The sequence below is a fragment of the Antechinus flavipes genome, chromosome 1, assembly GCF_016432865.1.
Source record: "Antechinus flavipes isolate AdamAnt ecotype Samford, QLD, Australia chromosome 1, AdamAnt_v2, whole genome shotgun sequence".
In the NCBI taxonomy this organism is placed as follows: domain Eukaryota; kingdom Metazoa; phylum Chordata; class Mammalia; order Dasyuromorphia; family Dasyuridae; genus Antechinus; species Antechinus flavipes.
The window spans coordinates 489,522,500-489,548,040 of NC_067398.1; the positions used below are offsets into that span (position 1 = coordinate 489,522,500).

General features: G+C 32.6%; 1 protein-coding gene across 1 annotated transcript in view; it reads left to right on the plus strand.

The window, feature by feature from the left end:
- Nucleotides 1-25,541, plus strand: part of CDH2 (cadherin 2) — a 253,206-nt gene that overhangs the window by 222,122 nt on the left and 5,543 nt on the right. The window contains exon 15 of the mRNA XM_051970303.1: nucleotides 11,587-11,751. Within this exon, the coding sequence (XP_051826263.1) occupies nucleotides 11,587-11,751 (165 nt within the window). The remainder of the gene's footprint in view (nucleotides 1-11,586; nucleotides 11,752-25,541) is intronic.

The following is a 25,541-nucleotide window of genomic DNA, read 5'->3' on the forward strand; positions in this document are numbered from 1 at the left end:
GTGTCTTATGATGCTTAGCTACCTGGGACCAAGAGCCTTAAGTGGTAGAATGATACAGATTGGTTAGGACAGGAAGAACAAAAGATGAGGAGGTAAGAAGTTATAGAATAATAAGTATTGACATTTTAAATTATATCAAGATTAGGAATGAAAACAAATACAGATAGTTCAAGATGGACTGTAAGAATATGGGTGAATAATTTATAAACCCATTGTAAGTATTTTAATTACTAAAGTAATAATATTGATAGTAATGAAAAAGTTTCACCAACTAGCAAATTGGAAAATACTTTGAACTTCATTTTATAAAATATGTTACTTTTTCTTTAATCATTTTATTACTTATTACAAAATAAAATTTGACATCAAGCTTACTTGTTAAAATCCAGATTGATTAAATTGAATTTGAGTTTTTTAAATGCTCTTATACAAATACTTATTTTTGTGAAATGTGAAAATGTGAAACTAGTGATAGTTGAACATGTCATAATTCAAACTTCAAAATCTCAACTATTGAGTCCCCTAATATGAAACTAATAGTCCATTCATTAGCTTGTCTTTTATGAGATGATTGGATAAAAGTTGTGACGAATAATATATTTGGTAAAAGGAAATCATGTTTTCCTGCCTGCCTTTTTTCATTCATTTGCATATGATCAGTGATATGAAAAAATCATTACTAAGTAATAAAAATAGTGTTAAGCATTTATTGATTGGATGGCATTGTTCCAGACACCATGGGGCCAACATATACATATTAGCATTAAAATTGAAATTAAAGTAAACTGAGACATAAGATTTTGAGTACATTCAGTTTATTGGTATTTTTGAAAATTTATACTTAGTTTAATATAATTCTCAATATCATCAAGATTAAGTGATGTTATTTCATGGTACATTATGATCAACCTTTGCTTTGTTGGGGAAGATGATTTACAGAAATAAATTTTAGACTTGGAAGAAATGTGTACCCAATAATTAATCCCATTATATAGTACCTTCTGTGTACAAATGACTAGGTAGTATTTCTGTTAACTGCATCAGTTCCTCATTGCATTGATCTTTGCCAATTCATTTCATCAAGTATTAACTATCTTTTATCTATCAGGCATTGCTGTAGGAACTGAATACTAGGATAAAAATGTAACCCCGCCTACTCCCCAAAAACTTATGTTCTATTAGAAGTATATAAAATGGATATATAGTAATTAATTCTAAGTCATTCTGTCTGACATTTAAAGCCTTTCTAATATGGCTTCCTCCTAACTTTATATATTTCTTTCTCATTGTTCCTTTTTCACTTATTACCCTGTTATGGCCCAGTTGCCTTACTGTTCCTCATATTAGGAATTCCAACTATTGTGTAGATAATCATTGTTACAGGTACATTTAATTAGAACTGGAAATTGTATCATAATCTCATTTGTATAAAGCTATGAAGTTCCATGACTTGGCAGTATTAGAGTAATAACATATTGACATCTTCTCACTACTTACCTCCTAGGATTATTGTGAGGAAAACACTTGAAAGCATCAATCATATAAATGGATACATTTTTTAAAATTATGATCATTTATTTTCATGTACTGAGCTGAGCAGTTTACAAAAATTCTTTCAAGCTCTTTTCTTTTGCTTCTTGGAGCTTTTTCTTTTTTTTGTGGATACTCAACATGGGGAGTAGTTTTCGTTCTCAAATTATTTCTATGTGCTTCCCTCTCATTATGTTTGTTTCACAACCTATAATATTAGGGCATTTTAAAAGTGAAGAATAATCTAAATATTATGCATAATTTTAAAAATTTGGGTGATTATCCCCATGGGAGAAAACTGTTTAGGGTGAAGTTTTCTTTCTTGGAGAAATGTGTGACTATTCTTTGAATCTCTAAAGAGATTTTTTTCATTTTTCTAGTGGCACTTTTCCTAGGTCTCAGATTATCAGGCTTCATATTGCATTCAGGGTGGGTATGTACATAATTTTACATAATTGTTACTACATTCTTGATGTAGACCTGCAATTATTTATAAGCACAGGTACAAATTCTGCCAAGGTAGCCCAAGAACGTTGGTTTACTTGAACAGAGTTCCTACAATTCAGTTCTGTGGCAAGAGTAGAAGCATAAAATTGTGCTTAAATGGAATTAGCAGTAAATGTAGGGACATTCTCACAATTTTTTACTCAAAAGACCAGAATTTAAGTATTTGCCCAGTGTAGCAAATTAACACTAACCAAATTTTCTAAGGCAAATTAACAGTATCATTTTCTGGATTGGCAAAAGTTATTTAGTTGCTATCCTTTATGTTAGGGCAGCTAGGTGGTATAGTGAGATCAAGTGCTAGAATCAGATTTGAATTTAAATCTAACCTCAGACACTTTGTAAGTGTGTGACCCTGGACAAGCATTTAACCCTGTTTGCCTCAGTTTCCTCAGCTATAAAATGAGCTGGAGAATGATATGATAAACCACTCCAGAATCTTTGCCAAGAAAATACCACATTGAATCACAGAGAGTTGGAATTACTGAAGCAACAGAAAAACAACAAAACCCTTTCTCTTAAGCTTAGTTAGGCTTACTGCATTGCTCTCAAACCCAGAAATCAATAATTTCTACCCTCTAAGAATTGATTTCTACTTTATTTGGATATATGGATAGCATTATATATTCAAATATTTTGTTTTCTTGATGGCTTTTGTTTTCTATCTAGAAAAGCAGAAAGAATACTGACTCTGGAATCAATGAACCTGGGTTCAAATACTACCTTTGATACTAATTAGCAGTGAGACTTTGGGCAAATCACTTAACCTCCACAGAGACTCAATTTCTACATTACTGAAATGAGAAGAGTCTTTGATTCCATGATTTTTTTATTGCCTTCTAGATTGAAGCCTTCTTTGAAAAACAATTCAATAAAAATACCAAGGACAAAGAGTGACAAATTATATGACATTCTACTTAGGAGTTTCCCTCTGTCCCCCCACTCCCTATAAGCAAGGAATTAGGTTTTATTATCTTTTCTCTGGGATCTTGATAGAATATCCCATTAATAAGAATTCAGCCACTATTTGTGATCATTTCATTTATACTGTTATAATTATTGTATATATTATTCTCTAGGTTCAGCTTACTTCTCTCTGTATCAATCTGTATAAACTTTACTATATTTCTTACTTATTGGCTCATTTGTATAATTCCTTATGGAGCATTACATTTATGCAATATAGTTTTTTGGGTTTTTGTTATTTTTCTCATTCCCTAAGTCATAGGCACCAGATTTATTTCCAGTTCTTTGATAACACAAAGGGTACTGCCATGAATATTGTTGGTATTGAAGATTTATTTCTGCCTTTTATTTCCTTATGGTATATGCATCATTGAATTACAGAATATAGACAGTTTTTTTTGCACCATTACAGAATGAATTTCAGAAAGTTAAGAATATGTAACAGCTTCCCTAAGAATATAGTACTATGTTAATCTCATAGTCCCTCCAATATTAATTATTCTCATTTTATTCTACCCATTTTGCATAAGGCAAACTTAAACCTAAGAGATGTTTTCATTTATGTCTCTCCATTGAGAGGTAGCATTACATAGGGACTAGAGACCTGTTCTCAGTTTGGACAAATCATTGGTTTAACCTTTCAGTGTTGTAAGCAGCCTAAAGAGCTGTAAGGAAGCTGGAGACATGCATTGATATAATTTCCTCATCTAGAATGTCCCTATACAGATCCAGTGCCTGTTTCTTTTCTTTCCTTTAGTAATTTGGCATATTATTTTTATGTGGTCATTTGTAGTTTGTAGTTCTTCTTTTGAAAATTTAATTATTTCCTTTAACCATTTTTATCTGTTGGGCAATGGGTCAATCATAGTTTTTGAAAATTTATTGGACAATGACTCCTGGTCTCATAATTATGTCAATTTCTTGTATTTTTTTGGTACCAGGGTTTTATTGATGATATTTTATGAAAGGATTTTCTTATCATATAATTTATTCTTTAATTGTCTTCATTGATTTTATTCATGAAAAAGCTTTTAAATTTTATAGAGCCAAAATGATTTATTTTAATTTTTATGATCTCCTTTATCCTTTGGATTGGTGTTTTGTGTAGTCTAGAGTTACCTAAAAACCTGGGTTCCCATAGATTTAGTTTAGTCATGGGGGATTGATCTCATAGACTTTTTGGCTTGTATCATCACCATAAAAACAATGGGGACAATATATAAAATAAAACTTAGGTATAGTCCATTTTTAGGGTTTTCAGAATCTAGATAGCAGGAATCTCTGCCTATAAAGGCAGTCTATTATATGGGTAATAGGTATGGAAGCAACTTTTTTGGTTCTCCAGCATAGGAAATTAAAAAAAACTCCAAAGCATTAACCTTAGCTTATGGATACACACTGAAACCTAAAACACTATAATAGCCATTCATTTTAAAACAACAACAACATGCTGAAAATGGTGAATATTCTTTGGGAATGTAAACATATATTTCCCATTATTCTTGGACTTTTACAGTCCAAACAACTCTCAACCATATGGAAATTGAAAAGGTCCACATATCCTGCCATGGATGACATGACTTTGATCCTCCAGCTTCTGGACACTCTTCTTTTTTCTCCATATTGTATGCTAGTTGCTCAGAAATCACTTTTTGAGAGTCCAATGCTGAACTCTCAAACTCAGGAACCCTTGAACTTAAAATTCTTACTTTCTTGGCAACTCTCAAATAAAACAAATAAAAAGCATTTAATTAAGTACCTATATATGTCAGGCATTCTTCTAGTAATTGGAAATATAAAGGTAACAATGAGATAGTCTGAGAAAAATGATTATTAATAACCAAAAATGTAAAGAGACTCAGAGCCTTCTCCTTCCAAAATCCTCATTTTGAAAATTCAGTTTCTTAAAGAACATGACAGATAAAGAAATTAAATTAACTCTCTTCATTCAGTCTTGGTCAGACCTCACCCAACCTTACCAAGACTTTAATCTAAGGTGGTGAAATACTCCCTTGTTTTCTACTCTACTTGAATGGAGATAGATCCATTTTTAGAGATAGTCCAAGGCTGGGTTGGTCTGATTTCTCCTTCAGAGGTGACATGATGCCTTTTTCAGACCCTCATTGAACACTTTTGAAGAGTATATATTGTGTTCTTTGAAGAGTATTTGAACTGAGAGTCCACCATCATTAATACCTTTGGTCTAAGAGAGATGGTCGAATAACCTTTTATTAATTTTTTTACTTTATTAATAATTTTCTTTTATTAATAATGTTTTGGCCTTATTAATAAAATTATTGAATGAATCAGCAACTATGTCTCTTGAACCTTTAATTGTTGCAGTTGGGCCCTCAGAAATCTCATTCTGCAGGTTCAAAAAAATATGTATTACTCAGACACATACAAGTACATAAAAATTAAATAAAAAGTAATTTGAGTAGAAGGCACTGGTAGTTGAGGGATCTGCCAAATCTCATATAGTAGGTGAGAGGTGAGTTGAACTTTGAAAGACGTTAGGAATTTTAAGATGTAAAGTTAAAAAGGAATCCATCCTAGGTATGGGAAACAGTTTGTGCAAAAGCATAGAGATGGAAACTGCAGTGTCATGTGTGAGGAACTTCAAGAAGGTCAATTAGGCTAGATGGAAAAAGGACATATGGGCAATATTAATGGTTTTATTATTAATTAATATAGTAAATAAGATAAATAATGAAATAATTAATATTAAGAATTAAAACATTAATAAACTAAAGCTGGAATGGTCAATTAGGACCATCTGTGGAGGATTTTAAATGCAAGATAGAGGAGTACTTTGTATTTTATCCTAGAGGTAATGAGGAATCATTGATATTTCTTAAGGAAGTATCATGATCAGATATGCTTTAGGAACTGACTGGAAATTGAAAGGAGAAAATACTTGAAGCAGGGGGACCAATTAATGATAATATCAGATTATTGAGAGTTGAGTCCAGGTGAGAGGTGCCAAGGGTCTGACTGTATATACGGGCCATGTGAGTGGAAATAAGGTGTTATGGAGATGGAAATGACAAATATTAACTACAAGGTGCAATCATCCACAAGGCTGGAAATTTCCTTTAGAAGGGTAACTCATTTCTGACCTATGGTCAAAAAAGTAAACAAAATAAGAGGAAGACAGCTAGGAATTTGAAATTCAGAAGTTCTCTTCTTGAACTATTCTGGACAAATATAGTTCGTTTTCTGGTTGCTTCTTCTCCAAGTCCTTTTTTGTCTGTTTCTCCTATCCCAACACACACTCACTCACTTACTCACTTTCCCTCTCCCCCCTCCCCCTTTGCTCTCCCTCTCCTTTTTCCTTAATTACCCTCTGGTCTAGAAGTTCAAGAAGAAAAAGAGTTGAAAGGGTTGTTGACTGTTTCATATACTGGCAGTATATAGTTTACAGGGGAAGGGGGCTTTGCTATAAGAAATGATGACGGTGTTTGTTACAGAAAATCTGGGAATAGTTACATGAACTCATGCAAAATTAAATGATTGGAAGCAGGAGAAAGCAGGAGTACATAGAAACCACAGTATTCTGACAATGTTCAACTGTGAAAGATTTAGCTACTTAATCATAGCAGTGATCCAAGACAATCCCAAAGGCCCCATGATGAAAAATGTTCTCACTTCCAGAGAGAGAACTGATGAACTCTGAGTAGAGATTGAAGCATACTTTTTTCACTTAGGGGGTTTCTGACTTTGGGGGGAGGGGCTGTGTTTTGTTTTTGGGTTTTTTTGGTAATATGACTAATATGGAAATATGTTTAATGTGATGTTGCATGTGAATTGGATACCTTATTGCTTGCTCTCAGTAGATGGAGTATGAGCTGGAGATAGGGAATTTGAAACTCACTTTTTAAAACATATTTAAAATAAAGGGAAAAAAGAATCCATTTTTTCTGACTCTCATTAGGCCAGATAGCAGGAAACAGCCAGACTCACTCAGCAACAATCAGAATTTCCTGATCCAAGGACTAGGGAAACATCTAACTCCATGGGCGGTATCCCACTTCTAACAGAGGTCTGGGGTTCTCATCAAATAACTGGGGAGGAATTTTGGTCTAAGAGAGATGGTCGACTTGGGGAAGACAATATAGTTAATGTCATAGTTGTAAAAAGTTCTTGATCTAGTTCATATGTGATGGTTTTTAGGTATGACCTTTTTTAGATACAAATTACATACATATTTTAAGTTTATATTGGTATTTGATATAAAATATTTGTCTAAACTTTACCAAACTTCCTTAAAATTTTCCCCATCAATTCTTATTTTTTTAAAATCATTTTGTCATATAATAAAGAGCTCCAAACAAGGGGGGGAAGGACCTATTTATATAAAAATATTTATTGCACCTTTTTAAAAATGGAAATTGAGGCGATATACCGCAATTAAAGAAATGGCTGAAAGTTATAGTATGTGATTGTAATGGAATACTATTATACTATAAGAAATAACAAAGAGGTTGATTTCAGAATTGATGTATAGTGGTGTGAGCAAATGAGGAGACATTGTATACAACAACAGCAATAATGTCTGATGATTATTATGGATAACTTAGTTATGTTCAACAATAAAATGATCTAAGATAATTCCAAAGGAGTCATGATGAAAAAATGTCATCTACCTCCAGAAAAAGAATTGATGAGGTCTGAGTACACATAAAGCATACTATTTTCATTTGTTTTTAGCTTTTTCTTCTTTGGGTCTGTGTCTTTCACAGCATGACAAATATGGAAATAGGTTTTACATGGTTAAGGATGTATAACCTATATCAGATTGCTTTCTATCTCAGGGAGAGTAAAGTGAAAAAGTAAGAGAGGGAATTTGGAACTCAAAAAAAAAACTTTTAATGAATGTTAAAAATTGTTTTTGGTTGTAATTGGAGAAAATATGATTTTTAAAATTAAAAAAAAAATAGTAAGGTAGTATGACCCTGGGAAAGTCACTACTTTGTAACTCAGACACTCCCTTTTTTAAAATCTGCAGCCCCAGAATTTATTCAAGGGCTTGGCATTTTAAGTATTGAATAAGTATTTTTCATTTATTCATGTTTTCTGAGGATTAGTAAATACTACTTGATATAGTAAATCAAATTGTATTGCACTATCAAATTTACAAAATATTTTCTTCACAGACAGATAATACAATTATCATTTTTTTTAGATGAAGTAGCAGAAGTTTCATTCAAAAATAATTTAAACAAATGGTAAAGATTGTAAGACATTATAATATATGACATTTACTATCTCCATAGATTTTTATAAATGAGGCAAGAAATGTTGGACAGTTTTGTTATGACAATTGTCCTTGGGAATAAAACCGTGGGCTTGATGAACTCTTGAGGGCTCTGTTACCCCTATAATTTTATGTATAATTCTTACCCTGCATATTGCAATTTGTGTGTTTTCTTGAATAGTGTGTGTTTAACATCATATGATTTTAAAGCTATTCAAATTAAGAGGTTCAAGTAGTTTGACTATCTTTTATGAGATAGAACTTGAATATAGGGTGGGGCCTTTTCCAGAGTACAGAGTAAGGATGGATGAATGTAGATTCAAATGAGAGAGAGAGAGAGTTCACATACATATAAGTAAATTTCATGTGTATGTATATGTCTTGAGTAATGATTTTCTGGAAGTAAACTTTTGTAGCTCATATTTGGGATCCATATAAGAAAATTATAGCATAAAGAGTATAAAGAAGACAGTCAATCCTGGCTTCTAATTTTCTTTCTATAGTGTTTTTTTTTTTTTTGTCAGCTTTTAAAATTGTGGATTGAGCATCAATAATAAAACTGACTATGATATTTAGAAATCAGTGGAGCATTCTTGACACAATTAAATAGTTGTTGATAGTTGAGCCCTTTTTTTTCAGGAGTACCTAAGTTTTCCAAATACATGTAAAGATATATTCATTTTTGTAAAGACTTTGTCTTCCAAATTTTTCTCCCTCCCTCTTCCTTTTCCTTACAAGTAATCTAAGTTGAATATGTGCAATCCTTTCAAACATTTTTTCATATTTGAAAATATTGTTTTCAACATTTTGTGCAAGAGAAATCAAAAAGAGAAAAACCACAAGAAAGAAAAAACAAACAAAAACATCAAAATACTATGTTTCCATCTACATTCAGTTTCCATAATTCTCTTTCTGGATGTGGCTAGCATTTTCCATCGCAAGATTATTGGAATTGTCTTGAATCACTTAATTGCTAAGAAGAGCCAAGTCTATTACAGTTGGTCATCGAATAATCTTGCTGTTTCTGTATACAATGTTCTCCTAGTTTTGGTCACTTCATTCAGCATCAGTTCATGTAAATCTTTCTGGGCTTTTTTGAAATCTAAATGCTCATCATTTCTTTTGGAATTTATTCGTTCATTACATTCATATAATATAAATTATCATGCTTTCCCTAATTGAGGGATATCCACTCAATTTCTAGTTCCTTGCCACTATAAAAAGAGTTACTACAAACATTTTTGTATAAATGAGTCCTTTTCCCTCTTTCATGATCTCTCTGGCAGATGCAGTAGAAAGACTGCTGGAAAGACAGTTTTATAGCCCTTTGGCATAGTTCCAAATTGCTCTCCAAAGTGATTGGATCATTTCACAATTCCACCTACTTTCATTAATGACCCAGTTTTCCCATTAATATTCATCATTATCTTTTCCTGTCATTTTAGCCAATCTAAGAGTAGTACTTTTTAACACTTTCTGTACAATTCCAGGCACACAGCAGTTAATCTAAGAAACAATGACACTGTTCTCAAGGTACTTTAAGAGGAAATTTCCCAGTTGTAGGAAAATCTTCATTTATTGTCACACACATTCTACTGTTACATGAAATTTTCTTTACAATAAAATATGTATTGGAAAGAATTGAATCAACTGTGTGCATTAAAACTATCGCAAGACTAAATCCTGTAATGTGTAATAAGAGATATTTATTGTGTAATGGATTATATACTTGATTCAGAAGAATTGTATTCATGTCTTGGCTCTGACCCTAATTAATTATCTGAACTTCTCTTAAGTGTTTGAATCTCACTTTTCTCATTTTTTGTGCTGGGAAGATATCAAATTCATTGATGTCAGAAATGTGTGTATGAGACAAAAAATGAAAGATAATTTGATAATGCATCAAGCTTCCTAAAATGGAACTCGATGAAGGGCTGGAGTAGAGAGACTAACCTTGTCTAGAAAAGGGGTCATCCAAGTATCTGAGATTATATCAGAGAAGGAGTAAGAGAAAAGAAGTTATAGGGTACTGAGATATGGAGGCATCCACAAAGTATGACCTCATTCTCCCTAGTAGAATACAAGATATATATCTAATTTTTTCTAGTAGAATGCAATGTATGTATGAACATTTATTCTGAGAGATAGGGATTTATGTACATTCAACTTGGTACTTTAGACAATCATTGTATTTCTTGTGTTTCTTTTTATCTTAATAAACTTTGTGAAAAATTTCAGGCTAGATTGGATATTCATACTTGGATTCAATAGAATACAACTGAATTTCTACACATTCTGGTAATATCCAGTCAGGATGAGAATTCTTTGATGTTCTAGATATAACATTTTGCAATATTATAGTTGTGTGAATGCTAAAAATATTTGCTTAAGTCTGGGAATATTGGTGAATTGTTGCTGACAGTTGACTTACCTGCATATTACTCATTTTGCTGCTGAAATGGAAATTGAAGAGACTACTGAGGCACATGTCCGTTTCTTCTGTTTTCTTCACAAGTCTTGACTTCGATTTTACAAGAGACAAAACAGTCTATTTCTCTAACAAAATAAAGTGTGATTGACTAGAGAATGGATTAGGTACTTCCTTATAAAACCCTTAGCCCATAAAAAAAAATTCAAGATATTGGGCTGTGAGAAGCATAACTGTAAACTGTCACAAGTCAATTTTAATTTTACACAAAATGAAAATTAGTATATTCTCCCCTGAAAGCACGGCAACAGATGTGAACCACATTATGTCCTAGTGAAATAGAAATTTTAGGAAACACATTGGTTCCTGTACAAACAACATTTTTTGATTAATTTTCCCACAATTTCAAAATAATGTACATAAATTCATAGTACATTCAGAAGAATTTAAACTTCAGTGTATTTTGTGCCTATATTTGCTTTAAAGAAGACTAGCCCTATTGGTTAGTGGGGGGGGGGAAGAAACTTGAACAATCCCTATTAGTATCTTTGCCTTGTACTCTACATCTATATTTTCTAGGCAGTTTTAGTCATTTCATAGTGCTTGCTACCTCATATCTCTGCTGTTTCCTAGTGGAAAATTGATGAGCAACATTGTAAAGCAGATGGGGCACAGACCGTGGAAATGAAAAACATAGAAGAAGGAGCTGTGTGAAAGAAATATTTAATCATAACATGGAGAAATCATAGTGGCAGGTTTTCCATTATGCTAAGTTTCAGTCATTTTTATGAGTTGCTGGTATATGGAGGATAAAGATTTTCATTTTCCATCTTGATTTTTTTTCATCTGTATTTTTCTTAAAATTTCAGTGGACATGCCTTTTTGATTTTGTATTTTGCAGGACTATGACTTAAGCCAGCTTCAGCAACCCGATACAGTGGAACCTGATGCAATCAAACCTGTTGGGATCAGACGACTAGATGAGAGACCTATTCATGCAGAACCTCAGTATCCAGTCAGATCAGCGGCTCCTCATCCTGGGGACATTGGTGATTTCATTAATGAGGTAACATTTCCTTAGGAATTTTTTTTGTACTAAAATGAAGACATTTGGATTATAGAAAGTTAGAAATTTAATCTCATAGTTTGGTACTTAATTAATTTCTTAAATTTATCTTTTGATAGTAGCAAATAAAACCTTCCTTCACAAAAATCCTCAATTTTTCAGACTTTCAGTTCTTTACAGGATATAATAATAAGATTATGAATTATGAAAGCTTAGAGTAGTCCTGGAAATGGCTTGTTTATCTTTCATTCAAAAAACAACTTGGATTTGGAGAGACTCATTAATAAATGTGTTGATATTTTAGAGAGATATGGCAGGCCATGAAACTGTCTACTAAGGAATAGCGACATGATTTGCTTTGATATAGAAGCTACCTACACAGAAAAATATCATGGATCTCTTTTAAGAGGAACATTGACTTAATAATAGCAGTCTAATTTAACAGAAATATCTTAACACCCCCCAAAAAATTGATTAACTCATTTATTTGTGTTGATTACAATTTCAGTGTAATATCAGCCTTACTTACAATCTCCAACAATTCCATGGATTCTAAATAATAGATTTTTTAAAATGTCACATTTTCTAACTTCATTTATTAACACGAATTAATTTAATAAGAAAAGTTCATTTTGAGTCTCTTACATATCACCCTTCAAATTTTGAGGATAGTAGAGATTTGTACTTTCAAAAAAGCCCAAAGTTCCATCAATTAATGAGAAGAGCAAGTAAATTAGCTGGTATGTAAGTACATAAATACTTAAACATTTTAAGAAACTGTGTGAAAGAAGACTAATTCTCTGTTAAATATTACAGGTCTGATTTTTCACTGTGTAATTTTTTCCCCCACTACTAACCAAGAGTTATTCTATCATATTTAAGAGGTATAAGTTAAATTTATGTGAAGGCAGTCAATTCTAAATTATTTCTGTTAGAATTTCAGGGCCAGAAGCAAATCAAAACAATGCTTAAGCTTTATTTCACATCTAGCAAATTAGCAAAGATAACAGAGGAAATAGTCCCTGTTAGAAGTATTTTGAAAAGACAGGCCTAATCATTCATTGTTGATGGAGCTATAAATTAATCTAACTATTTTTGAAAGCAATCTAGAATTGTACAAAGAAAGTGACTGAAATGTCCATAATTTTATTTCAGTGATTCAATTGCTAGTCATATCCTCAGAAATCAGTAACAAAAAGAAAGACCCTATACACTAACATATTAATAGCATCTTTTGGGGGGTGGGGAGGGACAAGTTAGCAGAGAATTAGAAAACAATGCCCATCGACTAAGAAATGACTATATAAATGGTTTACGTGAATATAATAAAATATTATTGTACTGTAAAACAAGTGAACATGATGATTATAGAGAAATATGGAATGACTTAGATGAATTACCAATAAAATGTGAAAAATTTCAAGGCAAGAATTGCTTAAATCAATGAGTGCTTTGGACATGTCTGTTTTTCATAGTTTTGTTACAATGGAATTTAGAAATAAGTTACTGATTGTACTTATCTAAAAGTCTCATCCTAATCCTAGACCACAACCCTTCCTCAAAACCCAAAGATAATTTAAGCTCAAGAATTGAAGAACCAGAATTTTTAAACAATGGAACCAAGTCCATTTTTTGTGACCTTTAGTAACTTATTAAGCATCATATGCTTATAAGAGATAGCTATTTCTTGAGGTTTTTCTTTTAAATATGTGGTTTTCTTTTTTCCATTTCCAAATGCAATCATTATGGTAACACTTTCCCTATGTAAGTTTTAAACTGTATTAAGTCTTTGAGTAAAGGTTTTATAATAAAGAAGGAATCCATAAGTGGCTCTTTATTATCTTTAATTTATTAAAATGATGATTATTCTTAAAAATGGATATTAAATTTTGTTAACTTGGTAATAATTTTTGGGGGGGTTAAATATATGTTTCAAGTAATTAGAGAGTAAGAGGATGGCAATTATTTCCAATAACACGAGAAAATTGTCAAATGAGTAACACGATCTCACTCTCTATTCACCTCTATGAATCCTGCCTAATCTTGGTCAAGTAATATTTTAGTCATCTCACTATAATATAATACTAACCCACATATATATGTGTTTGTGTTGTTCTCTTATATTTAATATATTTTGTCCTTATTTTAGTAGCACAATACCTGACATATAAATGCTTGTGGATTTATTATTATATCTGGTTCATTTCTTCACTGAATTCCAGTTTTTCCCCCTTTTATAAGAGGATGTCATTGTCTTGTTGATGTCCTTCAAGCATCTTAACCTCCCGGTTTCTCAGTCTCTTCAAATCTGTGACCTCTATCTTTATTGAGCCATAGCTACAAACAAAAATGTCCATATCTGGATCTCATTATTACATACAAGTTTTCTACTTCCATTTTCTAAAACTAACATTCTTCATTCTGATTGCCATTTATTGCTGCATATTCCTCTTATGTTTTACCCCTCCTAAATCTTTCTTTGCCCTAATTACAACTTCTAGTTTTCCCACCTCTCAGTATTTTCTTAGGCTGTTCTGCCTTCAGTTTCCTTCCTTCCAAATTTCAATTGTATGATTAACTGATTCAGTGCTATGCTATCATCTTCTCTTGAATCCCTTATTCCCAGGTTCTCTTGTTGATCTTCCCTTGTCAAATCCCAATTCTGAATTATTCCCACCACCTGTCTCCTCTGCCTTTTATTCATATGTACAGTTCAGCAAAACTAGGGGGAAAACATACATTTGAACAGACTGACTATACTATTTGAAACATATATTTAACCCCAAAAAATTTTATTACCAAGTTAACAAAATTTATTATCCATTTTTCAAGAATACTTGGGAAGAAGAGGGCAACAATGATTACCTATTTGCCCCACTTACACTTTTATCCTTATCTTCAATTCCTTGCAATCTTAACTTTCAAACTCATCACTGCATTGAATTGCTTTCTCAGTGATAACTTAATTTCCACATATCTGGTTCTAGTCTTTCTCTACCTATCTACTACATTTGACACTATTGACTACATTTTTTCCTACTCTTAATTTTCGTGTTATTATATTTTCCTAGTTCTCCTCCTACCAATTGAATCTCTCCTTCTTTGTCCCCTTTGGTGGCTTATCATCCATATCTTGTCCCTAACTATGGTTGTATTTCAAAGAACTACCCTGGGCCTTCTACTTTCCCTACAATTTTGCTCATATTGCTCTGATAATTTCCCATGGGTTTAATTATCAAAACTATGCAAATGAGTCAAAAAATGTATATTTCCAATCCCAAACTCTTGCTCCAAAATTATATTGTCAACTATCTTTGAGATATTATACTGGTTATCCTTGAGACATCTTCAAGTCAACAGGTCCAAAATACATTTATTTCCCATTCTCTTCATCTCAAAACTCCCAGATTTTATCTCCTCCTATCCCCTTACTTTTCTGAAACACATTTCTATAAAGAACTTACCTATTTTGAAAGTCTCCCTACTTCACAATCTCAGTGTTATCTTTGACTCTCACTTGTTCTTGTCCCACTTTTGTAGTCAGTTGACAAAATATGATTTTTTAAAATTTCTGTAACCCCCTTTTTCTAGTCATACTGCTATAACCTTAATTCATCCTCTTACTATCTCTTACTTGGACTTTTTCAGGGCTCCCTGCTTAGGTTTCCTGCTTTAAATTTGTGAGCCATTCTAGATTATTATACATTTTCTTACTCCCATGACTTTCTGATCATGTCTCTTTCTCTGCTAAGTAACCCCATTGGCTCCCTATTTCTTTAGAATAAAATGTAAATTTTGCTATTAGCTTTTAAAGCACTTCACAACCCATCCCCAATCTTTTTTTAAACAACTTTGCCAATATCATTATACCTTTCTGCATGCTGGCCTTCCTTTCAGTCCTCACAAATAGCATCCAGTTTTTGCTCTCCATTTCATTGCTGTGCTGTCTTCCATGTCTAGAATGCTGTTGATTTTTCGTTTCTTTTAAAAAACAGTACAAGTGACACCTCCTACTTGAAATCTTTCATAATTCTCCGAACTAATAATTCCTCCTTTCCCAAAGTACCTTATATTTAACTATCATATATTTATTTTTTTTTCATATTTATAGATATATATTTTTCATATTGATATATACTTATATATACATAAATATGTATTTATATTTATTTATTTATTTATTACATATGTATATTTTCCCTTTGGATAGAATATAGATTGAATCTTTGAAAGCAGAATTATTTTAGTAGTAGTCACTTGGAAAAAAATATTTTTAATTAAAGAAGAGAAAAACTTTTTTTTTAAAGCACTACTATGTTCCAGGCAGTAAACTAAGTGGCACAGTGGATGGAGTGCTGGGCCTGGACGCAGGAAAATATCTTTCCTAAGTTCAAATTTGGCCTGAGATACTTACCACTAACTCTATAACTCTGGGCAAGTCTCTTAATCCTGTTTGCCTCAGTTTTCTCATTTGTAAAATGAGCTGGAGAAAAAAATGGCAAACCACTCGAGTTTCTCTGCTAAGAAAACCCCAAATGGGGTCTTGAAGAATCAGATAACACTGAAATAACTCCACAATAAATGTGTTGGGCACTATGCCAATAAGCACTTTATATTTGATCCTCACAACAGCTCTGGTGCTATTATAATCTCCATTTTGCATTTGAGGAAACTAAAGCAAACAGAGGTTAAGTCATTTGCCCTATGTAAACATAGCTAGCATCTGAGGGCAAATTTGAACTCAAGCCTACCAAAAGTTTATCCACTCTACTGCTTGTTTGAATGCATCTAGGACATGAGTGACCTTTCCCCAAGTCTTTTCAACATGGGTTATTATGAAATAATGTTTCCAGTGGATTAAAGAGAAAAATAAAGCAATTAAAATTTTAGAATATAAAAGATATACTTTTTTATGCATAGGTATGCAGACATAAGTTACAAGGATCAATAGTGCAACCCATCTATGTAATTACCTATGCAATCTCAAGTTTGAATTTAATTTCCTCCTCAACATAATGGAGTACATTATAGCTAGTCCAAATTGGAACAATACTATTAGTACTTCAGATACATTGTCCATTAAATTGTCTAACCTTGTAATTTAACTACCTTTTATAGAATTGTTTTTTGCTCAACAGATTTTTATAATCCAAACCTGTTATTAGGAGGGGACTGCATTTTAAATTTTATTTTAATAGTATTTTATTTTTTTCAAATACATGCAAAGATAGTTTAATATTCACCTTTGCAAAAACCTGTGTTCCAAATTTTTCTTTCTCTCCTCAGTGGTACCTCAGAGTTGTCTTAATTTACATTTCTCTAATCAATGATGATTTAGAGCATTTTTCAAATGACTAGAAATGGCTTTAATTTCTTTGGGGGGGACTGTGTATTTAACAAATCTTTTTTAAGTCAGAATCTCTCTGAGCTTCCTTTAGATACTTCTAGAAAAAGCCGCCTTTCATATTTGTTCATTTTTCTTGCCTGCATAAATGGATAGATAACTGTTAAAATGATTTGTTAGTTGAAGGTACCTATAGAAATGAGTCATTTGAAGATGATGACATATTTATTCATTTATGACCTAAATGATTTAATCTAGCTTGTTGTAGAAAGGTTTTAGTTGTGTCCAATTCTTCATGATCCCATTTGAGGTTTTTTGGAGGGTAAAAATATGTCTTTGCTATTTTCTTCTCCTGCTCATTTTGTAGATGGGAAAACAGAGGCAAATAGGGTTAAGTGACCTATTACACAGCTAGTAAGTATCTGAGACTGGATTTAAACTTAGACCTTCATGATTTAGGCCCAGCACTTTATGTAATTTGTTACTTAACTGCTCTATAATCCAATATTGTTCAATAAAAATGATAATGATTTCATTAGAGTGTTTTTGTAGATATAGGACAAAATTAAGTTTATATAGGAGTATCACATTTGCTTAATTGGATATGTAATCATGAACCTTGAGGTTCTTGTTTGCAATGTAGTAAGAATATAAAGTGAAATAAGTGTTTTTTAAAGTATCATCAATTGGCATTCATTTTACTTTGAAGTTTTAGAGAGTAACCTTCAGAATGTAGGAAGTTAATATAAATTTCCTCTTAGTATAAGAGTTTTTGTGAACCTAAAAAGAGCATATTTTCTACCCCTTATTTTCAAATCAAAATGAAAGGAAATCATGTATTTCTATTAAAGTACAAATTTTCAACAAATACTTTACAAATCTTTTGCCCATTTATAGTAACCTTGCTTGTATAAAATTTCCCATACTGAACCCTATATTACAATTTCATCTTTTCCTCCTACTAGTAAAACTTGAAGAGTTATATTTGAAAATAGCTGAGCTTAACTTCAAAATTATAGGGAAAGCATTGTCATTATAGTTAGCAACTTAGAATTAGCTCTGTGCCTTAGATTATAACATTAAAGAGCAACTCTGATATAATACCCAGAAGTCTGGCATCACAAGCTCAGTCCTTCCAAACCCTCCCAAGTCAGTAGTTGACTACTAAATCTTGCACAGATGCCTCAGCCATTCGCAGCCTCAGGTGCTTCTGTAAAGTGAGATTATTGGACTAGGAGGTCTCTAGGGATCCTCATAACTCTAAAATGCTGTGACTCCTTTAATAGAAGTAGAGATTTATGATCCCCAGAATGTGAGGGAAAGAAGAAGAATTTAGCTCATCTTGAGTTAGTGATGAATTCTGTTTAATTCACATCATAGCACAAATGCTAGATAAAATTATATAATTATGTAGAAGGCTGAGTAAAAATTTTGTGCTCAGACCAACAGTTCAAATGTCACGTGTTGAAATGAATAGGGATTTTAGTGTATAACCTCTTAAAAATATCTTTTAGCAGTCTCTTACATTAAGTTATATGTGATTTTCATGTCTCAGCATACAAGACATACATATGTGCATACTTCTGTAAATAGAGTATTTTTTAGCAGTAGCAGCAGTTCATCCAAAGTCACATAATCCTTTACCAGAGTAAATTAAACTGTTTCCTTATTAAATTTATTCTTAACTAACTCAGAGGCGAATTCTTTTATGTTCTTTTGGTGCCCTAGAATGCAGCAGTATTCCAAAACCCTACAATTCCATTCTTTTTTTATTCCAATATTCTCAAAGATGATTTAACTTTGTCACATTTACAAAAGCACTTTAATTACATTCATTTCATATATATAAATAAAAATATATGTTCTTCTTTTAAAATCCCTGGTCTCAGTTCTGTAAGGATCCCTTCAGGTTTAGAGTTGTCTTAACTCTTCTAGGCTTACTAGGATTTCCTAATTCACAGAAACTTTGTCCACAAGAGAAAAAAAAAATCTATTTCTTGCCTTCCCTCAATTTTTTTCCTTTTATTCTTCATTAATAGCACACTAATCTGTAATATGTTTATAATAGGAAGTGAGACAGTGACAGATAAAAAGTTTACAGATTTATAAGTTGCAAAAGTTGCTCATTATAACTATAAGTTAGAACTATAACTATAGTTATAATTACTATGTAGCATAGTTCTCAGTTTATGCTCATTAGCTCCTTCCTGCCCAGCTTCTTTTCTCTTAACCAAAGCTTCAATATTAACTTTTTTCCCTCCCATTTGGCTTATCAAAGCTGTCACATCCTCCATTATTTACTTTCCCATCCTCCTAGCTATAAATACTGAAATAATAATCTGAGATAGTAGTTCTTTCCAACATCAATCCTCCTTCTTACTATCCACCTCAATTTCCTTACCTTGACTTACTTTCCATGGTCTATAAAAAGTGCCTTCTGCCACTTAGACCCCAGACTCTTAGTGAAAAAGGATATTTTTTAAATTTTAAATTTCATAGTTGTCCCCTCCCAGGGTTCAGGAATTTGTTTTCCTTAGCCCTGATTTAGAAGTTTTGTCTGGTCCCTGAACTTTTCTCTGTGTATGTGTCTCTCCTCAGCCATCTCTTTCTTTCCTTTTCTTTTACCCCATCTATTTTTTTCAGGCTGTTCCTATAAAGTGGTTTTTTCATTCCTCAATGGTGAGGCTCTTTTTTCCTTGTGAACTGAGAGTCACAAGGTCTTGAACCACTTTGGATCACTCAGAGCCTTACCCTGTTTGATGTATGGCTATTTTTTCCCAGGAAAACTCTTTTGCTATTACCACCTCATTCTGAACTAGATGATTTTGCTTTGCTCCTAGCTCTTTTCATACTGAGCTTGCATACTTAGCTGAAGGTCAAAAAAGACTGCATATTTCCTAATCTGTAGCAAAGAGATCCAACTATTTCCCATTCTAAGCTCCATTTGGATCTCTTTCCCTTGAGTACTCTCAACTGATTTAGGGTTTGTTTGTTTGTTTATTTTTTTTGAACCATGATCATAGGAGAATGGGTATTTTGCCCACTGATAAAATTAATAACCCATTTGTAGCTTCTCATTCTGGACTTTTCTTGCTTGTGCCTTTCCATATTCCTTCATGCAGGATCTACCCAATATTTGTAGGCCTTCCTTTAAAAGAAGGAGTATTTTGCACTTATGATTACGAAACCCAGATTGTTTATCTGCTACCTTAAGTTACCAGGGCCTAACCTTTCTACCTCACATTATAATCCTTCATGGCTTCAATTATGTATTTTATGTAATATCTATTCATGTTAACTTTGGCAGTGCACAACATCCTAGTTTTCTTATCTGGGGAAGAAAAGGTAGTTGATTGGATTAAATGATCTCTAAGGTCCTTTTCATCTGTAAATCTATGATCCCTTCCAGCTCTGAGACTTCCTGCCACCCCACCCTCATACATATATACACATGTGGATAAATACACTCAGATATTTATACATATGCATACATACCCATGTGCATACATATATCTTTCCATAATTTAAATGACCTATAATTTTCGTTTTCTTGAGATTAGTTTGAGAATTCAAAACTGTCTAGCAGAAGAATGTTAACATCAATAAGAAAGGCATTATAGTGTAGTGAATATAGAAATTGCCTTGGAATTAGTGAGACTCCAAGTAAGTTCAATTTATAGCTCTAATCCATACTGGCTATGTAGCCTTGGCTATGTGATTTAAATTTTCAGAGACTTAAGACAACTAAGACTATTAAGTTGCAGAGTAGGTTCTCATCTAATTGATAGGGGGCGGTTCTTCACCATCATACATAAATTAAATGAAAGGTCCAATAAAAAATAATATTTTAGAGGTCTACTTTTAGAGGAAGAAATGATATAGGGCTGTTTTGTAAGATCTCAAATACATTCCAGCCTTCTATTCTTCCTGTTTAATTTGGGTTCATTTTACAAATAGAATTCCAAATGTATATGTGAAGAAATAACTCAGTAGTTATAAATTTTCTCTGTAACCTAGGTAATAGATATTCTCCATTCACTTCTTTTTTCCTGTGTGCTCTCAGAGGAAGGTTTCTTTTGAATTGCCCTAGAATTTATGGAAAAGGCCTGTACTATAGCATCAGCTAAATATAGGAAAATACCTTTAGGTCAGTTCATGTTTCCCTATTTTATTTTTCATTTGATATTGTAATAAAAAAATCAGTGATCAAAAGTTGTTTTGATAACAGGAAACTGTTAGAGATAGATAAGAGCACATCTATCATAGACTCTTGCATGAACTTAACATAACAAATGGGAAGTGTCTTGATGGAAAAGAAAAACTAAGGTTATATTTTGCTCATGAAATTAAACAGTTTTTTGCAACCACCAAAAAAAAGCCCAGCAGTGTTTGGTATCCTCTATATCTTTTAGTCATATGAGTTACTAAGAAAAATATGAACTGCTATGGAAAATAATTTATGAAAGCCTTCTTATTTCCATCTGATTTCCTTCAAAGATATCCTCACTGCATGTACTGAATAGACCATTCTCATAAAGATTTCATAGAGGTGAGAAAATAAGCATTTTTGTCAGTCTGTATCTAAATCTTTTCAGATGGCTTTTGGAGAGCAACAATCCTTTCCAATCTTACAAGTTTTTATTTTTTTTTAAATTTACTCCCTCGCAGAATTACCTTGAAAAATGATCCTTGAATACTTTTAAAATTGTTTCTCTTCCTGCAGAGATTTCTTCTTTATACATTTATTCACATTCAGAACTTTTTCCTGTCTTCATTTTCTTGAGTCCCATTTTCATTTCTTTTTATAGCAGCATATCAGGTGTTGAAATATTAGAATCCATATGTGATAGTTTCCTTGCCATTAAGTGATAAGAATAGACTGGTAAAGAAACGATAGCAGATCAATTTCATTTCACATCTGTTTGTTGTCCTGTTCCAAGTATCCTGTAGAGCCACCCTGGGGATAATGTGGTTTATATGAGTCCCACATCAAGTTATATGCAAGATTAAAAGAACAACAACAAAAAAAAAACTATTCACTTCAGTTTGTTCTCATCTGAGCTAGTACAGCTTTTAATCCCTCATCATCTTTCTGTGTAAATTTATGCAAGTTAGCTTATTCAGCATATAATTTGTTTGGCTGTCATATTTTACCTTTCCAAGGAGTTTGTTTTTGTTGGTTTGAGCGATTTATAGCTAGTTAGGTGTTCTAGTGTTAGCCTTATGGGGAAGAAGACCTAGGTTCAAATATGGCCTTAGATATTTGACTATAGGGAAATAATTTAACCTGTCTTAGGCTCAGTTTCCTTAACTGTAAAGTAGGGATGATAACATCACCTAGTTTTCAGAGTTGCAATGTAATAATATATGTAAAGTTCTTTGCATAGCATAAAGTGCTAGATAAATACTGACTTGTATTAAGTGCTGGCTGTTTATAGACATTTGGGGACTCTTTATAGCAATTGTTTTTACATTGTTTACACTTAAAAATTGGTGATCAATCACATAATTGAACTACTAGAAAATGAACTACTAGTTAACAAAACTTCTCCAAACTAATAATCCAAAAAGAAAGTAATATTTGAAATAATCTAGAATAATTAAAACTGAATCCAAAAGATAAGGAAAAAAAACAAAACATGATGCAACATAAAACCCAGTAGAATAATGGGAAAATGAAATATGGAAAACCCTCACTAATCTACCTTACTCCTAGCACATCTGGTTCCCCAGTCACAGATATAATGCATTCCTTCTTTCACCCTATCATGACACAGCCTGTAAGACTTATACTTCATAAAGAGATAGACAACATTAATTTTTGTCTCGACACACAAAGGAAAGGAAACAGAATGGAGAGGGCAGGAAGTTTTGAGCAGTGTAGAACCAACTAGAGGGGGGAGGCACTTCTATTCTCAAGGAAAGAGGGGGATGGAAACTTGCTCTGGTCAATATATTGTTAGAATTTACAAAAGTAACAGTTTCAGCATATCTCAATTCAAGGAGACCATGTGTTTTTGTCATTAAACCATATTCAGTGGTGTGCAAATTTTTGCAACTCCTTTTTTAAGGTAGGGAGTATTTCTTGGCAAAGATACTAAATTAGTTTGCCATCTCCAGCTTATTTTACAGATAAGGAAACTGAGGCACATGGGCTACATAACTTAACCAGGGTGACACAGCTAGTGTCTGAGGCTAGAATGGAACTTAGTCCTTCCTGCCTTCAGATTAGCCCTCTATCCACTTTGCCACCTTGCTGTCCCATCTCAAGGAGGCCATGTTCCAAGATAACCTGAAGGAGAAAAATTCTCATCATCACAATGCAAAGATATAGCTAAAAAAGGCAACAGGATAAGAGAACTGAGCTATTGGGGGATAAAAAAGAGATGCTAGATATAAGCTTCACTCCCAAGTAGATAAATCAAGAGTGAAACTCAAAGGAGACAGATGAGTAAGAATTCCTTCTAAATGGTCAAAATTTTATAAGTAAGCATTATACCATACTCTGAAGGAAAATAAACAAAAAGATCCTCAAACGAAAGAGGAGTTCTGTAGATATCCATGAAATCATAGAACAAAAAAAGCAAAAACCCCAGAGTAAAAAAAATATTCCTTTAAGAGAAGATATTATTAGAGTAGACATTAGGTAAGAAGACCAATAACAAAGAAATGAAAAAGTAAATGAACAGTTTAGAAAACATAATGATATGCCATCTCCCCAAAGTAGCAGAGGCTCTGAAAAAGAGATGCCAATTTGGAACTCAAAAAAATCGGTGGGAGGAAAATGATCAAAGAGAAGCAACAGATCACTTTGAAAGTATATTTAAATAATCTACAAGCCAAGCTGCTGATTTTGAAGGTCAGGCATACAGAATTAATTTGAGTCATTAGTCTCCCAGAAAAATGGACAAATATTAAAATTTAAACAGTTTAGTAAAAGAATAGGGATTAAGACCTGGGATGAGAAAAGGGGAGAGACTTCTTTCAGTGCAGGTCAATATGTTCTTTACAATTCATTAGTCTGAGTGAGGTACTTAGATTTGTGAGAAGTTAAGTGACTAGAGTCATAAAGTATATGTCAGAGACAAATCTTGAATACATGTTTGGTTTCAAAGCCAGTTCTTTAGCTATTGGGACATATGTTTTCCTCACTGCAAGATACTCTTGACTATAGCAGATTAAGTACTAATTAATCAAATCCATGCATTGCTGCTAGGTTCAAATTTAAAACTGCATCGTATCTTTTGCTTAATTATAGAGTTCAAATGAATTATAATAAATTTTGCAATCTTGGGGAAGAGCTTAGAATAGTAGGATAAGAGTAATAGATGAAAATAGCAATCGAAAAAGGTGCAAATAAAGATTATTACCATTGAAAGAAGGGGCTGATATTGGGCCTTGTTTGTGGAAGGGAATAGAGATCTCCTCTTGATTAATGCAGATCTTCTCTTGATTAATGTTTGTGCTTTCCAGCACACCCCCAAAGAAGGGATGTATGGATGCCCAGTCATTGCCGGCTCCCAGAGCAGTAGGATGAATATAAGTCTCAAAGTAGGATATTTTGACCTTAGAGAAGTTGAATGATCACAGTAAGGGAAGTAGGTCTGAACCTCTGAAGTCGGGACAAAGAGTGGACCCCTTCCCCCTCCACACACACACTCTGCCTCTTTCATGAATTAACATTCCTAAGAATAAATCACAAAGTAAAACAAACATTCAAATAATAAGAAAGAAGAGGGAAAGAACTGTGAACGCACTAACATAGAATAATACTTCAGAAGAGAACAAAAATATGACACATTTAGAATAAGCTAAAAAAAAAGGAATAGAAATAAAAAGTTCAAAGTAAAGGAATGCTTCTTAGAAAAGGGAGTTATAAGAGTTGTGAGATTAGACAATGAAGGAATGATTTTGAACCACACATTTCTCTGAATAAAGAAAGGAAAGGGTCAAAAAGAATAGGAATCAGATGATAGGATATAGGTAAATAGGAATGGAGAACATTTCTGTAAGATTGGATTAGTGTCAAAATAGCTATAAAGTGCTGACTTAAAAGAGGAGATAAAAATCTTTACAAAAGAAACAAATGGCAGAAAATGTAATCCTAACAAGCATAACCTTAAATGTAAATGGATCAGTAGTCTGAGAGAAAATATCAGTGATTAAGAAAAAAGTCTCCTGTGAATGAGAAATACAACTTGAATTTAAAGAATAAAAATGAGACCTTGAAAAGAAGAAATTTTCGATTACCGTGATACTATCAAACAAAATAGAATGCAGGAAACTGTATTATGATTGAAAGTACTGTAGACATAACCTAGTATTAAATTCTAAAACATAAACTTCTTGGAGAAGATACAATATTTGTCATAAACTATTGGAAAAACTGGAAACATTTTGATGATAAAGAAGTGTAAGAAGAAAAAGATGTTTGTTAAATTTCAAA